This window comes from Drosophila bipectinata, chromosome 2R (assembly GCF_030179905.1).
Source record: "Drosophila bipectinata strain 14024-0381.07 chromosome 2R, DbipHiC1v2, whole genome shotgun sequence".
Lineage (NCBI taxonomy): Eukaryota > Metazoa > Arthropoda > Insecta > Diptera > Drosophilidae > Drosophila > Drosophila bipectinata.
Window position 1 is genome coordinate 2,483,426 of NC_091737.1, and position 19,789 is coordinate 2,503,214.

At 41.1% G+C, this 19,789-nt stretch overlaps 1 protein-coding gene across 2 annotated transcripts in view; it reads right to left on the reverse strand.

The window, feature by feature from the left end:
- Window positions 1-19,789, reverse strand: part of Gprk1 (G protein-coupled receptor kinase 1) — a 140,120-nt gene that overhangs the window by 19,100 nt on the left and 101,231 nt on the right. For both annotated transcript variants that reach the window (XM_043211064.2, XM_070278401.1), the window contains one exon: window positions 19,322-19,528. In XM_043211064.2, coding sequence (XP_043066999.1) covers window positions 19,322-19,528 — 207 coding nt within the window. The remainder of the gene's footprint in view (window positions 1-19,321; window positions 19,529-19,789) is intronic.

Consider the following 19,789-nt stretch of genomic DNA (forward strand, 5'->3'; position numbering starts at 1 on the left):
TGAGACGCTGGCTTCTGCAGCCACGCGACAGTATAGGGAAGCCGCGGCCACTGGCATCTTTGGCAGAACGGCGGTGGCCATCTCAGACAACAACAAGGCACCGCACAGCTCTAGCCGAAGGAGCGACACCGTTTTAACTGGGGCCACTCGAGTCTTTGCAATCAGCAGGTTCACTTTTACCGTAGACCCAACCTCGACAAGAACATAAATTGCTGCGCCGTACGCCATTTGTGAAGCGTCGCAGAACCCGTGGTGCTCACCCTTTTGGTGTGATCGGGACGCGACCCACCGAGGAACACAAATCTGATCGAGCACCGAGTAATTCTTCAGGAAGTAGACCCATCGCTGACAGAAATCTTGAAGGAGGGCGTCGTCCCACCCTATATCCAGAAGCCAAATGTCCTGCATGAACATTTCCGCCCGAACAATGAAAGAAGCGAGCCAACCTGCTGGATAGAACAATTTGAAGCTTTGTGAAAGACCAGCCAGAAGTCAATTCTGGCTCAATTTTCAATTTTCGGAGTTTGCCCCCGCGAGAACTTCATCAACGTACATAAAATGCCGGATAATTTGGCTGCTTGCTTGTCACGGATCGCTAAGAACGGGGCACGATTGACACCGAAGGTGGCCGTTTTTAACTTGTAGTCGCGGATATCCCCATCGGGATTGCGAAACAAAATACGTTGGAGCGGAGTATGCTTGGGGTCTACCCAAAATTGCCGATATATCTTCTCGTTGTCGGCATTGAAGACAAACCTAAGGTATCGCCACTTTAGGATTTGAATCGTCAGGTCGGATTGTAAGACCGGGCCCGCGTAAAGAATATCGTTCAGACTGGTCCCGTTCGCGGACGGGCTCGAAACATTGAAGACCACCCGCACCTTGGTGATCGTGCTTTCGGGCTTGAAGACGGCATGACGTGGAAGATAGTAGGTAGCGGCACTGCTACCGGGAGAGACCACGGTCATGTGGCCTAAGTCGATGTATTTCTGGAATACCGAGTCATAGCGGGCCTTAAGGGGTGGATCCCTCTTCAGGCGCTGCTCATTACGCAGGAACTGAGCAAGAGCAAAGGACCGTGAAGCCGCTCGGTACCCTTTTGCTCGGGGTCGCGTAAGAGGAGCGTCACAACGTACTTGCCACACTCGTGTCTTCTTGTCAACTGGACAAAATTGTGCTCGCAAACTGAATACGATTCCGAACTGATCTGTGTGGGCACATCTTCCACCAGCCAGAATTTGGTAAGGAGCTGATCCAGTGAGTCACCGAGCCTGCGGGCCACTCGTGTGAAAAAAATGGACCCGCTGCGGGGGTTGGCTGGAGATAATGGGCCTGTCAGCACCCATCCAAAAATGGTCTCCTGACCCGCAGAAGCGAAGCGACCAGCAGATGTTTGCCTTGGAATTATCGAGGAGAATGGACGGAAGAATGTCAGCTCCTATTAACACATCGACTTGAGAGCAACTCAAAGAAGTTGGGGTCTGCCAGGGAAATTTCGGGCATCCCCTTTTGACGATCTCGCGGAATCGGATATGATGGCAGATTTCCTGCCAACTGCGGAAGAATGTAAGCCGCAGTCTCTAATTGCAGCCCGGGTCTAGATGGCGACCGAATGGAGAAATGTCACAATTTAGTAGACTGCGCGGAAATGGTCTGATTAAGGCCGGAAACTTGGGCTTGAATTGTCTTGAAGGGAAGCTAGACGAGGTTGAACAGTCGTTCCGTTATGAAAGTCGCTTCGGACCCTGAGTCTATCAGTGGTCGTGCCTGAAAGCTGCACCCCAAATGGCACACGTTGATAAGGGCCGTGCCCAGTAGGACGGCTCCTGACCCGGAAACGAAACCCTGGTACCCTCGGGCGAAACAGTTTAAAAATTTACATTCATTTATAGCCCATTTACGTCCATTTATAGGAAACGCGGACATAGGCGAATGGGGTGGTTCTCCCTCGAACAGAGATCGCAATCCTTGGGGCCCGGAACCACTTGAGTCTCGTATGAATTGAGCCTCCAAGCAGGGGCAGTGGAAGGCCCAACCTTGGCGGAAATTTCCCGGAGCCACTAGGCCTGACGTCGTCGATGGCCTCCAGAGTGCGATAGCGTTCTGTCAGGAAGTTATCTAATTCCTTCCATGTTGGAATTTCAGCCTTATTATGTACGGATTGCTTCCACATAGAAAGTGTAAATTTGGGGAGCTTTGAGGAAATCATAAATACCAGGAGACAGTCTCAAGCCTCAACATTGATGGATAGCCTGGTTGTTGAAAAGGAACTTCAACTCGCTATTGATAAATAGCCGCCGGTTCTCAAAGCGGTCTGTGAGGCTTTGCCACTCTGCGACAAACCCCTCATGGGTAAGCGTAGCCTAAGAAACAATGGCGTGTGCGTCACCACTTGTTTTGGACAGCAAGTGGTACAACTTCACTACCGGGGTGAGCCGCGAGTTTTGGATGTAAATGGCCGTAATCAAGTCTCTGAAGGTGGGCCACCGAAGATAATCACCCGCAAAGACCTCAATATCCACTGGAGGTAACCGGCAGTCTGTAGACGCGGGCGTGTGGACATTGACGGAACCTGAGTGGATTGGGAGGCAATTTTCTCCCGAAGCTTGGCAATACACCTCGAATAGACCGAATAACAGTAGCTGCACTTCGAATCTAGCGCTGTCGAAGTGGCTGCATTGTCGTCGGACACGGCTAGAAAATCGTAGCAGCTCTCAAAGCTCTTCTCCACCTTCTCCCACAGTGCCCGAATTGGGTCCCGATGGACTTCGCACTTGTATTGGGAGCCTATTTCCGTTTCTAATTCGATCTGTTGTGGCGATGAACTTTTTCAGCGCCACTTCGACCGCACTTGGAGCCATTTTTGCAACGGAGCGAGTCTGCCTCTGTGAAGGACCGGGAATCGTATTGACGGATTCGTCCCTCTTTGTCCTTGGAATGGCACTTGGTTGCCTTATGCTTCAAAAGAGGCGTCCGTGGAGATGCGTATTGAGATCTGTCCAAACGAATGGTTGGGATCGGACGCGGCTTTTTGTCGTCTCCCGTGGCATTCTCAGAATCCAATTCGCTGGTCAGGACTGACTTGCGCAATAGGTGCCTTGTATGAAACGGTGGCCGGTCACACTAATGTGATGAGAACGGTGAGATGTCAAAAGGAATGTCGTGTGCGGCACAATTTGAATGTGAAAAAAACTTCAGGAACCATAAAAACCCAAAAGGAGACGAGGTTGTTGAGATTGTAGGCGGATGTTGCCTGATGCGGAGGCAAACACGGAAAATGGACAAGTACCGGAAAATTCGAGCTCGTTTGGAAAAAAAATTGATGATGATATGTGTATATATCAGTGGTCGGCACCCCAATACATTGATATGATTTTAACGCATTAGTGTTAGTTCCGAATAGCAGAAAGTAGGGTGGGAGCATTACGTTTCACACATTTACACTGTGTGTGTGTGGCAGAGCTCGGGCAGAGAAATTTCCTATGCCCTCGGGATAGGGCCGTGCCGACCTCTGATTTATATAAATGTGGCTCGTACGTAGATATTGAATTCTTAATTATTTTCAAACTTAATTGTTTCGGTGCCGGAAAGGTGGACTAGACTTTGTCTTGGATTTAACAAAAATAAATAAATAATAGTTATAATTATAAATATATAAATTTATAATTGATTTTTTTTTATACGTGGCACCGTATACGTGGTTCACCCCAAAGGAAAAAAAAAAAATCACAAAAAAAAACACAACACGGCTACTGCGGCGGCTAGGTTTAGAATTTAAGCGTCACAATCACGGAATCGTAGTAAAATGGCGGTTAATAATTGTTGGTTTTAAGAGAATTTAATTTTTTTAAACTTCATGGGTTATATATTTCCTGAAATTGGAGGCAGAAAAGATATGGAAATATATGGACATGCATTCATGCAAGTACGGATGCATGCAAGTGCAAGTATATGTAAGAGCATGTGGGGCATATGTTGGCACAGTGGAGCGTTGATGAGTGGACTGTATAACTGGGGAAAAAGTAAAGATATCTGGTGTAAAAAATTGGGGAAGAAAAAAAACAAATATTACGACAGCGGCGGAGTGTTCGGTGAATTTGGAAATTTCCGGAACTAATTCACACCGGCTGGCCAATATTAATTATGGCTTCTTTTTGCCACCACACAATTTCACTGTTTACTTGCGAATTTTTTTCGGATTAATTGCACAAAACCTGTGTGTATGTATGTATATGGATGCACATATGCCTCGACCGTTGGCAAACGAATGGATAACGGATAGGCCAAAAACGGCGAGGAACATGGCGAAGCACACAAAACGGAGACGGATGGAAGAATTTGTAGAATTTGAAGACGAAGAAGAGTAGAAAATCTTAAACTGCCGTTGTGTCGGTAAACTCGGACTTGGATTTGACACGGAAGGAAAAAACAAATCTTTCAGCAGTGTGACCGAAATTTCATCCGAAATTGTTCGGACCACTGCTGAAGACCGGCGGAGATGGAAAAATGTACAATGCATACTTATCTTTTGGCATTTTTGACAATGCCGAAAACTGCTGGTAAAAAATATCCAAGAATTATCCGGCTCGAAGGACCAAAATGTTGAAGGATATCCTAGGAGATGTAGGATGTAGGAGATAGGAGATCCGCAAAAAGATCCAGAAAGAATGAAAGAAGTCGGGGGCGTCGTTTGGTTATCGCGCATTCAGCTGTGTTTGCTGCTTAAAACTGCTTAACTTAGAAAACTAAACGGACGAACGACGACGGCCGATGAGCGAGAGAGAGTGCACAGAGGGGCAAGCGCGGATGCGCTCTTAAATTCAGCTGAGCGGCACAACGGCCATCACCTAAATGTTTTTATCTCTCAAAAATAACACTTATCTAATGATTTCGCAATATTGATTAACTTTTTTGGATATTCGAATATACCAAAAAATATATTCATTGATATTCGAACTACCGAACTGAGCGGACGTGTTTTGCACTAACTCAGGGAAAACGAAAAGAAATTGATAAAGAATCGCAGTTAACCAAACGCAGACGCAAACCACAAAACTAATAAAAGCAATAGACAAGCATAATAACAGTAGTGATGTATTAAAACTAAAACTGATAGGTATTTGTTTTAAATCAGCCAACTTCCATTGCTCTCGATTTTTCGTTGTTGTTGGGATTGCTTTCATATGAGAAATGCAAGTCATATACGTGTGGCCACCACCATAAGCAAAGGGCGTTTCCCTATTCTCCACAACCGTGCTAATCCGAATATTTGCTATAATAAAATGTATTTTTTACCCTTGCAGAGGATATTATAATGTTGGGTCAAAGGTGTGCAACGCAATGAAGGAGACATCTCCGATCCTTTCAGGAATATATATTCTTGATCAGGACCGAAGGTATCTTTCCTTTCTTGTTTATTAAAATTATATTTATTTTAAGCCCCTTGTGAATGTTACTATAATTTTATTTTTCAGTGCACCGACATGCAAAAATTGCAAAAAAATGTATTGGTGATTGGGAGTTTTCTCTGCCGTATGCGGAGCCTGGGCACCCCTGTTTTACATTAATAAGTGCGATCAAAAGAGCGAACGTAGAAGCTCGGCCAACCAACGAAAAGGCTTATACTCTTACTTTTCCACCCGCGATACCGAAATGGAAAAAATCGGCATTCAAGAGAAACTTGGGTCTACTGACCGCTAAAAGCCAAAGGGCACGGTGTTGCTCACCCGTTCTGCTGCTCGGCAAACCAAGGAAAAGGCTTATACTCTTACTTTTCCATCCGCGATACCGAAATGGAAAAAATCGGCATTCAAGAGAAACTTGGGTCTACTGACCGCTAAAAGCCAAAGGGCTTGCTAACCCGTTCTGCTCACTCCAACTCCCTCGTCATGCAGTTCGCAATATTAAACCCCCCTCCAATGGCAGTGCTACAATTCCAGCAAGCTCAGCGATCCCTAATTCAAAGTAAAACAGCGCGCCGCCAACGACAAAATCGAGAATAAAAACAAAAACTACAAGGTGACAATAAATAACCCGGACAAACATTTTTGATCATAACCTTTTAAGGAACTGTATTTGAAAAAAAATGCAGATACACAACTATTAAATAGGTATTGTGTTTACTTATATTCAGCCGGATTTAAAGTGGCTTCCTTGGGCTGCGATGCAGAGCCCTAAACGTTTCTGAAAATTTAGCGCAGTGGGCAGCAGGTCTTCTTCCGATAATCGATCCCATTCTCGGAGCAATGATTGCTTCAGCGCCTCCAAACTTATGTGGCGTTAAGCACATGCCCTGGACTCCAAAATAGACCACACTCTGTATTTCATCGAATTAAGATCTGGCACCCATACACTGGATGTGATAAAGTCCGAAAAATTGGCTTTGCACCAGTCCTGAGTCAATTTGGCTCTATGGGGTGACGTTGAATCCTGTTGAAACGTCCACTCCGCATCACCGAAGTGCTGCTGGATCCAAGGAAGCACAACAGTTTCCAAAATGTCCCGGCGGTACACTTCCTGATTGATTTTGACCGATGAAAGCAATGAAATGATCGATGAAAACAAGGGGTGTTTTACCGGTGGCGCATATTCCTCCCCAAACCATTAAAGACTGCTCACATTGACGGCGCTCGATTATTGCAGAGGTACCTGTAGCTTCAACCGACCAGCTTCTGTCATTTTGGTGATTGTGCGCCTGTTGGATGGTGAAAATCTTCTCGTCCGTGAAGAAAATACGCTCCCATTTTTGACCTGCGGCCCGACGCTTTAGCTGACTGCATCTTTGGAGTCTCACGCGCTTATTGTCATCCGTAAAAAGATGCACTTTTTGTAGCTTGTAGTGCTTGAGATTAAGTTCATTTTTTGCAATCGACCAAACACTTTCTCGATTCACTGCAATTTCACGGGCTATTTTTCTGACGAGACTCTGCAATTGCGAGTGATCCGCTTTTTCACGATCTGGCGAACTCTAAAAGTGTTAGCGGTGCATGGTCTGCCTCGTCTGGGACGGTCGACTTCATGGCCAAGCTCGTTAAGTCCCCGGATAGCGTCAGAGACCGTTTGTTTTGGTATGCCAAGCAAACGAACAACGTCGCATTGGCTATTTCCTTGTTGAAACAGTTTTAAAATTGCACAACGATTGTTAGACATCCCGAAACAAATATAAAATTGATGGGAATCACAAAAATGTAAATTTACTTTTTTCAGAAAAGTACAAGCTATTGATAAATGCATTTATTTAAGGGCTGCATCATAACACATTTATAATAGATTGCTTCAAAGTTTGTCCGGGTTATTTATTGTCACCCTGTAAATTCAAATTAAGCGCAGGATTAGCCCGCACAATAAACTGACATGCAATTAAACAAAACTAACTGCATCCAGAAAATCGACGAAATCGAACCAGGCAGATCCAGTAGCAACAGATTTTCCCTACTGGCGGTGGTTGAGGAAAAACAACCAGCGCAAGACACCGCAAAAAACCCAAGCCCCCTCCAATCTATACCGGAAACAAAAGCTCGAACCCTGATCAACCAAATAATGCGTTGATCGGGAACGGAAAACAATTTTCATGTTGTCACGCTTATCAAAGGGAACATCCAGGAAACAAAGGTGCAAACAAAGACTGAAGACCTCTACAAATATCTGGTCAGTGCTGAAAAGCAGTAAGGGCCTACATGTGGTAGTAAAGGGAATCGAACCCGATTTCACCGTCGTGGAAATAAAAACCGCCCTTAATGAAACAAAAGCATTCTTAATAAAGATAAAAAGCCAAAACCCGTCTTCAAGGTCGAGCCAGAAAGCAGGTCGCTGAAGAAGAACGAAGTCCACCCAATCTACAAGCTGCAATATCTTTTGTATCGGAGAATCACTGATGAAGAGTATGGACACACCAGGACATACTGCACACTTCGGGGAGTCTGTGTAGTATGCGGGGACGCCGAAAACTCCGGTCACTGCACTACAAACAAAGACGGCAGTTCCGTGAAGAAATTTGGAAACTGCGGAGGCAAACTATAGAAGATTTGGTGTATAATGTGTTAAAGTGTTCAGAAATAACCGAACACCCCTTCAGCCTGACGTCGCCAAAAATAAATTGAAATACAATAAGTACGTGAGGGTCCACATCAAACTCTTAATATGGAATTAGGCATCGACCATACTACGAGCGCCCTGAAAAATTAGACGTTGCGGGTGGTAAAATCTTTACTCCTCAAGGGAAGGATGTAGACACATACATACTACATCTGGAAGCATGCAATATTACAATAAAACGCATTTGCCAACATACACCCACAAGCTAATTGAGTCGTACCTCTACAACAGGGAATTAAAAGTGGGATGCAACGCAGCATCTTTGAGCGACTACATCATAAAAGCTGGAGTTCGACAAGGTAGCGCGCTCAGCCCTTGTTTATATGTTCTGTATACTGCGGATATTCCTACGAACGAGCAACTAACAACGTCAATGGTCGCTGACGATACCGTTATGCTTAGTCGTTTCAGACGCCCAACCCAAGCAATAAACCAACTCGCTAATCATCTCATAGTAGTGGAAAGGTGGCTGTCCGACTGGCGCGTTAAAATAAACGAACAGAATTGTAAACATGTTACGTTTACTTTTAATAGATAAACATGCCCTCCTATTTCACTAAAAAGTATGCAGATCCCTCAAGCTAATACAGTAACGTTCCGTTACGTCCACCTCAAGAGACGACTATCCTGGCGTAACTACCTAAAATGCAAAAAGTTCCGTTTACAACTAAAAGCTAGCAGCCTCCACTGGATCATAAACTCACAATCGACACTGTGTCTGCACTATAACTACTGTACATTTCAGTCCTAAAGCCAATCTGGACGTATGGCTGTGGGGGATCGCGAGCAGCCGTAACATCAAAAACTAACGCTGGGGCACCTTGTATCAGTCAATATGACTGTTAATTAAGATTTCAGACACCTCTTATTAGTAAAGTAAGTTAGTAAAGAGAAAATTCAAGATATAAAACCAAGCTAAACACAACAAAAAAGTTTGAAAGCACAAACCATCAGTAGGAACGTGAAATTCAATTTCTTAAATTTCCCTTTTTTTTTAATATGGTAATTTTTGTTCTATGTCGTATTTTGGTTACGAGTCGGTAATTCTCCTAATCGAGATACATACCAGTTTGTTGCATATGCCATTTGGTGCGTTTTTGATTTTATATGATTTTTTTTAGCATTTTTTAGTGACGCTTAGTATTGTGGCAGTGGCCAGAGCCAAACTTTGCGGAGCAGGGCGACTTCGGTGCTATTCGGAGAGTAGAAAGAAAGTATGATTTTTTTTCAATATGTGGAGTGCCTACTTAGGCTCCTTTAGATGACTAACTTAGTCATCTATGACTTTTGGTTCCCACTAAGCACAAATAAGCAATTTTGTGTATGAGTGCCTATAAGCGTCTTTTCGCGTTACTATTTTTTTAAGGTTTATTTAAGTTTTACTTCTTTTTTCTAACGCTTTGCTCGACTGTTGATTGCAATGGGAAAATATTAAATGTTATTTTTTTTTTTTTTTTTTTTTTTTTTTTTTTTCGCGGTCTTTCAGAATTTGGAAATGGCTTGTGCATCAATAAGAGCATCAGCTAGCATTCCTGTATTCATCATAAAGCTTAGAGGCCCAGACGACCGAGGGGCGCTCAAGAAACGATTTGTTAGAGTATATTAAGTTATTTGTTAATTATTAAGCTAAGAGGAGTTAGTAAGGAAATTTAAAATTCTATATTTTAAATTAGAGGGACAGGAAAGAGATGTAATAGAGTAGAGACCATTGTAGTTCGAACATAATACCCTAAAAGGGTCATGCAGTGCATATGTCGAACTACAACGGCTAAGGAACAGAGGACTAAAGTTTCGAGTCCTTCTATTAGGAATGTTGAAATTTAAGCGTGTTAGTAAATGCTGGCTATCTACATCCCCGTTGATAAGGTTTTGCAGAAAAACTACACCGATCATTGTCCTACGATTTGTTAAGCTAGGTAAGTTAATAAGTAAAAGTCTGCTACTGTAGGATGGAAGCTGAAGATTTGCATCCCAGTATAGACCTCTAAGTGCAAATATTAAAAAGTTCTTTTGTACGGATTCTATGCGGTCCTTATGTACTCCATATTGGGGACTCCAGACACATGAACCGTACTCTAGTATCGGACGGACCAAAGAAATGAATAAAGTTTTGGTTATATAGGGGTCATTAAATTCTTTTGACCACCTTTTAATAAAACCAAGGACTCCTTTAGCCTTATTAACCATTAAGGAAATATGGTCGGCAAATTTAAGTTTTATGTCTAATAGGATGCCGAGATCATTAACCTGGGTTAATTTTTCTAAGGCAATCCCATTAATGGAATACGTAGCTTGCAGAGGGCAAGAACGATAAAAAGACATATGCTTGCATTTTGATCCATTAAGTATTAAATCATTAGCCAAACACCATTTTTGAAAGTTATCAAGGTCAGACTGAAGACTGCATTGGGCAGAGATGGATTTATACTGAAGACAAAGCTTTACATCATCTGCATACATAAGAACTAGAGAGTTCGTTAAAGCAGGGGGCAAGTCGTTTATAAAAAGCGTAAATAATAACGGGCCAAGATGACTTCCTTGAGGGACGCCGGATGTAGCACGGACCAGACGGGACTGTATGTTTTTAAATAAGACTCTTTGTGTCCTTCCATCTAGGTAGCTGGAGATCCACGTTAAGAGGTCTTTAGGAAAACCCAGCATATTCAGTTTACTCAACAAAAGTGAGTGATTAACTGAATCAAATGCTTTGCTGAAGTCTGTGTAAATTACATCGGTTTGATATCCCTTACAAAAGCCGTCTATGACAAAGGATGTCAACTCCAATAAGTTTGTGGTGGTGGAGCGACGCTTAATAAAGCCATGCTGACAAGGAGTGATGATCGAAGAGCAAAGGTGTTGCAAATGAGGGGTAATTAATTTTTCAAATAACTTTGGAATTGCCGACAACTTAGAGATGCCTCTGTAGTTGGCAGCCTCGGACTTTTTCCCCTTTTTATGTAGGGGAATTATAAATGATTCCTTCCACTTAAGGGGAAAAATCGAGGTTTCCAAAGATAAGTTGAAAAGTCTTAGAAGAGGTTTGCACAGAGCCCTGGCGCAGTATTTTAGCACACAGCCTGGTACTCCGTCGGGGCCTGGCGAATAAATGGGTTTTACCCTTAAAAGACCAGATAATAAGTTGCTCTCAGAAAAAGACGGACAGAAAATAAGATTTGCTGCTTGAATGTTATATGCATAAGGCTGATCAGTCAATTTAGGAGGAGAATAAGTTGTTTGAAAAAATTCTGCGAATAGATCGGCAATGGCCTGATCCGAAGTCGCAGAGGAATTTTCAAACATAAGCAGTGGTGAAAAAGATACGTTTTTACGCTTAGTGTTTACAAAATTATAAAACTGCTTTGGATCCTGAGTAAATTGAATCCGGCAGCGGTCAATATAATTCCTATAACATTCAGCGTTATGCACGGTAAAATTCGACCGAGCTAGTAGGTATCTTGAGAAATCAACACTACTGCAGGTTTTTTTATATTTAAGTAAAAGCTTATTTTTTTTATTTTTTAGGTTAGTGAGGAACCTTGTATACCAAGGAGGATTTGTTGAAGCGGACGGATGTTTCCAAGGCACACATGAGTCAAAAAATGTATTTAAAGTAAAATAAAATTTTTCTAAAGTGACATTAAGATCAGTGCACGCCAGAATATCAGACCAGTCAAATGTATCGATAAGGCTATTAAGTTTTTGAAAATCAGCTTTACGGAAACAGCGAATCTTATTTACCACGCTCGGAGACATCTGATCGATACCAGGAGTGGTTTCGATTGAGACCTCCAGCGTGGGGTGATATGGATCCTCTGGGGCTGAAAGGGGAAAAGCTCTGGAGAGAGCGGTACCATCTGGATCAGATACAAAACATAAGTCTAAGAGCCGACCTAGCGAATTTCTGACATGATTGACCTGACCTAGGGACATGTCAAACATGCCCGCGGTGAAGTCATGGTAAGTTATAAGTGACAAAGATGGTGAGTTATCGACGTTGGACCACTTTAATTCTGGGATATTAAAGTCGCCCACCGCTACGAGTTGGTCACGATCCGTCATAAGATTAGAGACGTATCGAATAGCGGACAAATGCTGCCAATATGTGGGCGGTTCAGACATAGGAGGTATATATGAACATGTAATGTATAAAGCTTTCACGGACATAGTGATTTTAACGCAAATAAATTCTATGTCACCAAACTCTTGGGATTTCACCTCTTCAGAAGCAAAAGTAGAGTCTACCGAAATGAGGACTCCACCTCCTCTTCGCTGAGATCGATCCCGTCTAAAAGTGGTGTACTTACTTGGAAAAACTTCGGAGCTAAAGATCTCCGGATTTAACCAAGTTTCTGTAAATGCTATTATATGGGATGCAAAGAAAGAACTATCAGAATATAGCTTGGGGAGTTTGCTACGTAGCCCCCTAGTATTCTGATAGGTAAGAGTTAGTGAGGAAATTAGTTTTTTGGGTTAGAGGCCAAAGAAGAGGTGGAGGGTTGGTCAGTGGTTCCGATATTGGGAAGTCTCACTCCCACTGGTTTATTAACTTTTTTTTTAACGGAACTAGGCTGATGTTCTTGGACGAAAAGATTCTCTGGCCAAAAACTGGGAGAACAAATCGTCTTGAACATCAGCGCGGGCACACGAATCTTGAAAGAAGACGTGCGCCTTGTATAATTGTATTTAAATTTTTGTATGTCCTCCACCTTTATATCGGCTTTAGTTTTGGCTTTGATATAAGCCGAGATATCAATCTCTGAAGTATCAGGGGCAAGCCGAGAAACAAATATATGTTTCGATGGAGGAATCACCTGTAAGGGTTTTGGTGTCGCAGGTACAAGAACTGCAGCATCAGTCGGTGCCGGTGGTCCGGACTGTGGAATACCCTTTTGGGTGACCCTAATGGGGGTTTCGTTCCCTAGGACCTGTGGCATCACTTGAAGGGATGCCATGGCGGACATATCGGACAATTGCTCATTATCCCTGAGAAATTCTGACGAATTTTTCTCAGTTAAGGCCCTTGGGGTGGCCAGAGTTATGAGCGGCTGCATTAATGTCGGCTGAGCTGGCTGAGGCGGATCAGAAACAGCGGATTTCTTACGCTTAGGGGACTCATTTAGCAGCTGAAGGCCACTAAATTGAGTGTCAAGCGCACAGAGCTGGTCATTGATTTTACGAAAACCAGTGATCAGCTCTTTAAATCCATTTTTGGTCTGTCTCATGAACGACCTCATTTCGCCTTGCACAGCACGACAATTTTCGCAACAATAATGTATCCCAGACCTACGGGAAATGGCATCCGAAACTGATGCAGTGAAACCGGCACACTTGGCGTGCACGACGTTTTCACATAACCAGCAATGGATACTAGGCTGGGATGTGGAAATCGTCTTGTTGCAAGACTTAATGGCACAGACCAGTTTAAATTCCATTTTGTTTATTATTATTATTTTTTTTTTTTAATTTAATAAGACAAAAATTAATATTTAAAAAGTTAAAAAACACAATACCTTGAACCACTGTGCCAAACAAGAAGCCGAAGCGGGAGCTTTGAAAGAGTGCACAAGAGAAATGCAGAAAATATAGATAAGCCGGGGAAGAAGCAGAGCTGAGCTATGCTTGGAATAGAATTTAGACAAATTATTAATTCGATTCCAAATATACCAAAGCACTCGCGAAGCGATACGGTTTAGGCTTTAAGATTGTTATGATTCACAAGATTAATTCACAAAGTATGTAAACACCGGTTTACCAATATTTATCAAAAACGCAGTGCGCACAAAAAAACACGACCGTTCGCTTGAAAGAAAGAGAGGGAAGTGATACGAGTAGTTATTGGACGAATTCGATTTTTGTGAAGGACCTGTAGGATTTTTGGTTGAAAGCAAAAATTATTCGCGGAAAAAACGGTAAAAGAATCTTATTTAGCCGGTCATGCGGCGCAAAAAACGAGTGCGTCCACCTTTGATAAAAGGCTGAGCAAAAGTTCTCGAGCTTAAGATGCAAAATCATTTAAAGCCGAGTATACAAGATTTAGGCCTTATTTAAAAACTATAAGTTGTCTGCAGCATGACCCGACATTCGGACCACGAGACAAAACTAGTTTCATGAGCTTTTGGAGCTAACTTCTTTTGTAATGGATAGATTCCAGAGTTGCTTACAAACAAATGTCATTTACACTGACTTTATTAAAATATTTGAGTCTGTGAACTTTTGCTCCATTAAAAAGGAAAATATTCTTGCGAAACCTGCGCCATATAGAACCACCTACCCAACATGCCAATTATAGACGGTTCCAAGACCCGACATCCTCCTCCCGATGGATACATGTACACACTGTTAATATCTTCTCTAAGGAGAAGCAGGCCCAGCTCGTTAGCTGATAAGCTTGACGGTAATTCTCTACATCCGACGACTGAAGTTTGGACGGACGCCTAAGGTGATCACCGCAAACAATACCACCGAGGTGTGTGCTTTGTAACACCAGCATGCCAGGGCCCAGGGCCCATAATAAGCGCCAATCAAGAGATCTGTCGGGTCGGGTAGCCGCCGCTTAATTACTTTATAATTTATTGTTTATTATTTTCTGTTTGTTTGTTCAAAATTGTTTTTAGTTATTTGTATGAACAAATCGCTTAGTTGGTCGCAAGCCGACTCCTTCTCGGCCACTCGATTCAAATGGGCGATTTAGAATGCTTTAGCTTCGCAATGTCTAGGTCGGGCCGCCCCCTTCGTTATCGAGAGCTTTAGCTTCGCAATGACTAGTCGGGTCGCCCTCTCTGTACATAACATTAAGTCCCTGCATGCACCTTAAGCTGGTCTATCTTGTTGATCATCCAGCTTCATCTGCAGAATAAACATTTTATAACGTTTTACGAGGGTAGACTTATAAAAAGTCGGCCTAACAAAGAAATAAAATTTTTTTAATTAGTAAATATTTTATTCGCTAAGTGTTTTCTATCAGCTGATTACTGTGAAATTTTTAGGCGGTTGTATCAACACTGGTAATTTTGGCGTGACTTTTGGCGCATTCACTTTAGCATTGTCGTCAACATGAATAAAATCGAATATCGTGCTGTCATAAGCATGATACAATTATATAAGGTAGTCCATTCGTTGACTTAAGTGCATTATTTTTATTTTAACATAGTAAGCGTTAAATAGTGCGAGTGAAATGGCTATACAGTACTTTGATTAACCCTTACACGGAGCATGGGGCTAACAGTTTTTCTTAGTTATGACAAGAGTTGTAGTGTTTATAATTTTATTTTAATAAGTTTAGAGTTTGAAATTATTCTTTGTTTTTGTTTTTGGACAGCCATTCTTTTGTTTAAGTTCTTCATTCTTTTTAAGCACGTGCTTGCGACAATAATAGCAAAAAGTCATTTTTTGCTTGGCCACTTATGGGTTAAAGTTATGAAAACAAAATCACCTTTCAGTTTGAAATTAAGTGACCAAACCCGAACGATATGTCAGTAGAATGGACTACCTTGTATAATTGTATCATGGTCATAAGATTTCTCTTTTTAAAAGAGAAATTCAAAGACGATATTAAAAAGGAGTTAGACAAAGTTTAAAGGGATTCAGCTCCATCGTATTCAACAACAAAATATTAGACAGCTGAATTTAAAAGCGGGCGGACAAGCATTTTTGACGATGATCGCCGGGGTCGTCCCAGAGAGGTAACAACACTAGAAATTGTGGATAAAGTTCATGGAATGATATTGGATGATCGCCGAATCAAGCTGCGAGAGATTGCAAATGCTTTAATCATTATTCGGGAACGAGTTGGATAAATTTTTACACATGAGTCAGCTTTCGTCAAGATGGGTTGCGCAATTGCTCACCCGGGCGATCATCGTCAAAAATGCTTGTCCGCCCGCGTTTAAATTCGCGAGTCTAATATTTTATCCCAGAGAGGTGACAACACCAGAAATTGTGGATAAAGCTTATGGAATGATATTGGAGATCGCCGAATCAAGCTGCGAGAGATTGCAAATGCTCTAATCAATACTCGGGAACGAGTTGGAAACATTTTATACGAATTTTTACACTTGAGTAGGCTTTCGTCAAGATGGGTGCCGCGATTGCTCACAATGGAAAATAGACCGCTTGCACATTGCGAAGGAGTTTGGAATTTTTTCGTCGTTTTTCGACTGTTGACGAAACCTGGATTCATCACCATACACCAGAGAGTAAGGAACAGTCAAAGCAATGGATTTCAACTGGAAAAACGGCACCGAAAAAGGCAAAGATCGGTTTGTGGGCCAACATGATGATGGCAACGGTTTTCTGGGATGCTCGAGGTGTAATTCATGTGGGTTATCTGGAAAAAGGCAGAACAATAACGGGAGAATACTATTCCAATCTGTTGGGACAATTTGATTCGGAGCTGAAGAAAAAAAGGTCGCTTACATGAGCGCTAAATCTCTAGATTTAGCACCGATTATTTGACTATTATTTATTTCCAAACTTAAAAAATTGTCTTGGGAGTAAGAAATTTCAGCCAAATGAACAGGTAATCTGTGAAACAAAAAGGGCTCCCAAAATATCTGGGATGCATTAATACAATTAAAAAGTATAAAGTATATACTATTTAAATTTTAAAATGGGTATACTTTTTATGAACAATTTGAAGTTTCGTCGATATATCGGCTCGCTAATGGTATAATTATATCCTTGTCGAGGAAAAAAATGAAAATTTTCGGCCAGTGTAATTGAATAACACCCATCTTCATCTATATATTATCTATCTATTTATCAACCATCAGTTTCAAGTATCAGCCTTTGATGGAGTGTTATTATCTAATCTACATGCAAAAATCGAATTTACAATTACATTTGTAAATTCCCATTTAAAAAAATTCTTTCAGTTTCAATTAATTACTTTTAGACTTCAGTATAAAAAATTCATAAAAGTGAAAAAACACAAACCCACGAAATTAAAAAACTTCACTTTCTCTTAAGGTTGTTTAAGAACGCTGTTTTTTTTGTGCGCACTGCGTTTTTATCTAAATTTCTTTGTAAGCCTGTGTTTACCGACTCTATACAGAAATTAAAGTATTTTTTGACTTAATTATACAATTATACATTTATTAATTTAAATCCAAGCATAGCTCGGCCCATCTTGTTTTTGCTGATTCCTTTTCCCACTAAAATCTCTCTCTTCAAAGCCCTCGCTTGGTCTCTACATGGTACATTTGTTTAAGGTACATTTGTTTGTACCTGTAGATAATAACCTCAACGATCGATAACCTCTTTAGGATCATGCTGGGCATATATTACCTATAATGCCTATTGGGTAAAGGACAAAAGATTTTCCACTAAAAACCGTCAATTTCAAGCGTAGTAGAGATGTAGATGCTATCTACACCACCAGTGATAAATTATTTTAAGAAAGCGACACCCGGCATCGTTCTACGGTTTGTTAGTAAATGTAATTTAATTAATAACGGTGTACTATAGAAGGTAAGGAGGTAAAGTTAACTTAACCTAATGAACTTAATAACAATATAATTTCTAAGTGTAATATTTTTTAAATATAAGTGCTAGTCGGAAAAATAAATTTAATCTGCAATAATATGTATTTAAGGCGATATTCATAATTTCACAGTAGATCAGACCAATCACAACTCAAAAATAATTATTAAAAACTGAAAGTGGGATGATTTGGAAAGTCAGGGTCAGAAAAGAGTGGTATTCTGGAAATTGGTTAATTTTAAGGATTTTAAAAGTGCATACGGTCAATAGCACAAGTTATTGTGTGTGGTATAATGAAGATGGTGAATTATAAACATTATACAACAGGAGTTTTAGAATGTTAAAGTAACACAGAGTTACCAGGTCTTTGACACCAAGTCCCACAAAGTGGATTTACTCAACTGGCGCCTACCAATCTCGCAACTTCATCGGGATTGCGATCCACCTTATTATTTACCAGCCCGCTCTTAGCTTGATTGGACACCTACGTTTGAACCTTGTGGTCCTCCGCATACGTGCCCAGCTAAGGCGCTCTGTGGCCGATCCCGGCGGTACCGCTATCCTCATTGTAGCATCTTTATCTGGAATCATAATGAAGCCAACGCTGATGCCTTCCAGGCCCAATAGATTGTTGGATTAAAGCTACGCTTTCAAGTACCGGTGAGCGCCTCACTTCTCATAAGCTTATCGCGCCGTTCGGACCATTGTCGTCCCCCGCTCGGATCTTATCTATACATATATCGAAATAAAGAGAATTTAATTGCACGCTTATCGGTGCAGTATTATCTGTCGGGTAAAACAAACTTTGGATATGCGACATAAGCTTCTTGTCCCTATTTTATTTATAATGCAACCCTCGCCGTCGACCCATGCTGCCGCTCGAAGACTATAATTTTAATAAAGGCAATTAATCGAACGTTTTGATTATTTATTTGGAAACTTCAAATTTCCGGCTACCAAAATCGTTTGGTATCTCAACACCTTTGATGTAGCATATTATTATTTAAACTTTTTAAAGTTTGAAATATAAATCTGTTAAGGGGTTACGCCACCCTGACCGCGTGGAAACGGGACGGTTTTTCAGGAATTTCTTGTGACTAAACTAGTTGAGATAGGATTTTTCCACTTTTATTTCTATTCAATACAACTAATGAGCTTTATAAATTCTAAAAAAAAACTTGTTTTCAATGCAAAATGGCGGAGATATGAACATCGGCGATCATCGGTTTTTCCGGAGTGCTCCTTGATGGTGGGCATGATTCACTTGTCAATTTTCATCTTAATCAAGTAACCAAAATTTTTTTTTAAAAAGTGATAAATTTGGAACAGAGTGACGTAGCCGTTTAAGAAAAAAAAAAATTACGCAAATGAGAGCACTTTTCGTACTAAAAATTGCATAAAAAAATTTCTATCCATTGGATCGAAAAAATCCTACGTCACTCTGTTGAAAATCTATGTAAGATGTGTTTCAATTTTCAAGTCAATCGGTTGAACAGCTTTTGCGTTATCATGCCCACCGTCTTGAAAAAAGTGGTTTCGAGAAAAACGCAAAAGAAGAAAAAGAAGTGTCTTAGGTGCCCTCCTGCCGTGCCGACTTCAAATAAACATAACTTCCATAATTATCAAGATATTGTCTTGGGGGACGTCTTAAAATACGCGTAAGAATATAGTCTTTTAAATTAAGTAAAAAAAAAATTTCAGGGTGGCGTAACCCCTTAAGTTTTTTATATTAAATTGAAAATCTCACCTGTTTGGATACAGCTTTGCATATTTAGTTTGCCATAATGAAGCAAACGAACCACCAAGTTTTTTTATATATCCATGTAATATACAATCTGATTCCTTTTCATCCATATCAAAGTGTTGTTTCTGCTTTGATTTTCTTTTTTGTTCAATTTTGTCGGTCTCCGCATTGACTGTATCAAAAACAGTTTCAGCTACTTCTTGCTGCCATCTGGAACAAACGTTTTTTTTATATATTATTAAAAACGACGGGTTTGAAAAAACAAGAAAGGAATGCTAATTTTGGAAGGACCAAAGTTTATATAACCTTGCAGTTCATTTTTAAGTGGCAGCCAATCTTGAAACAATTTCTTTTACTTAAAATTTTAAACGAATTTCCAACATTTTTATACCATACAGAAGGTATTATAATTTAGATGAAAAGTCTGCAACGTAGTGAAGGAGACATCTCCGACCCTATAAAGCAGGGGTG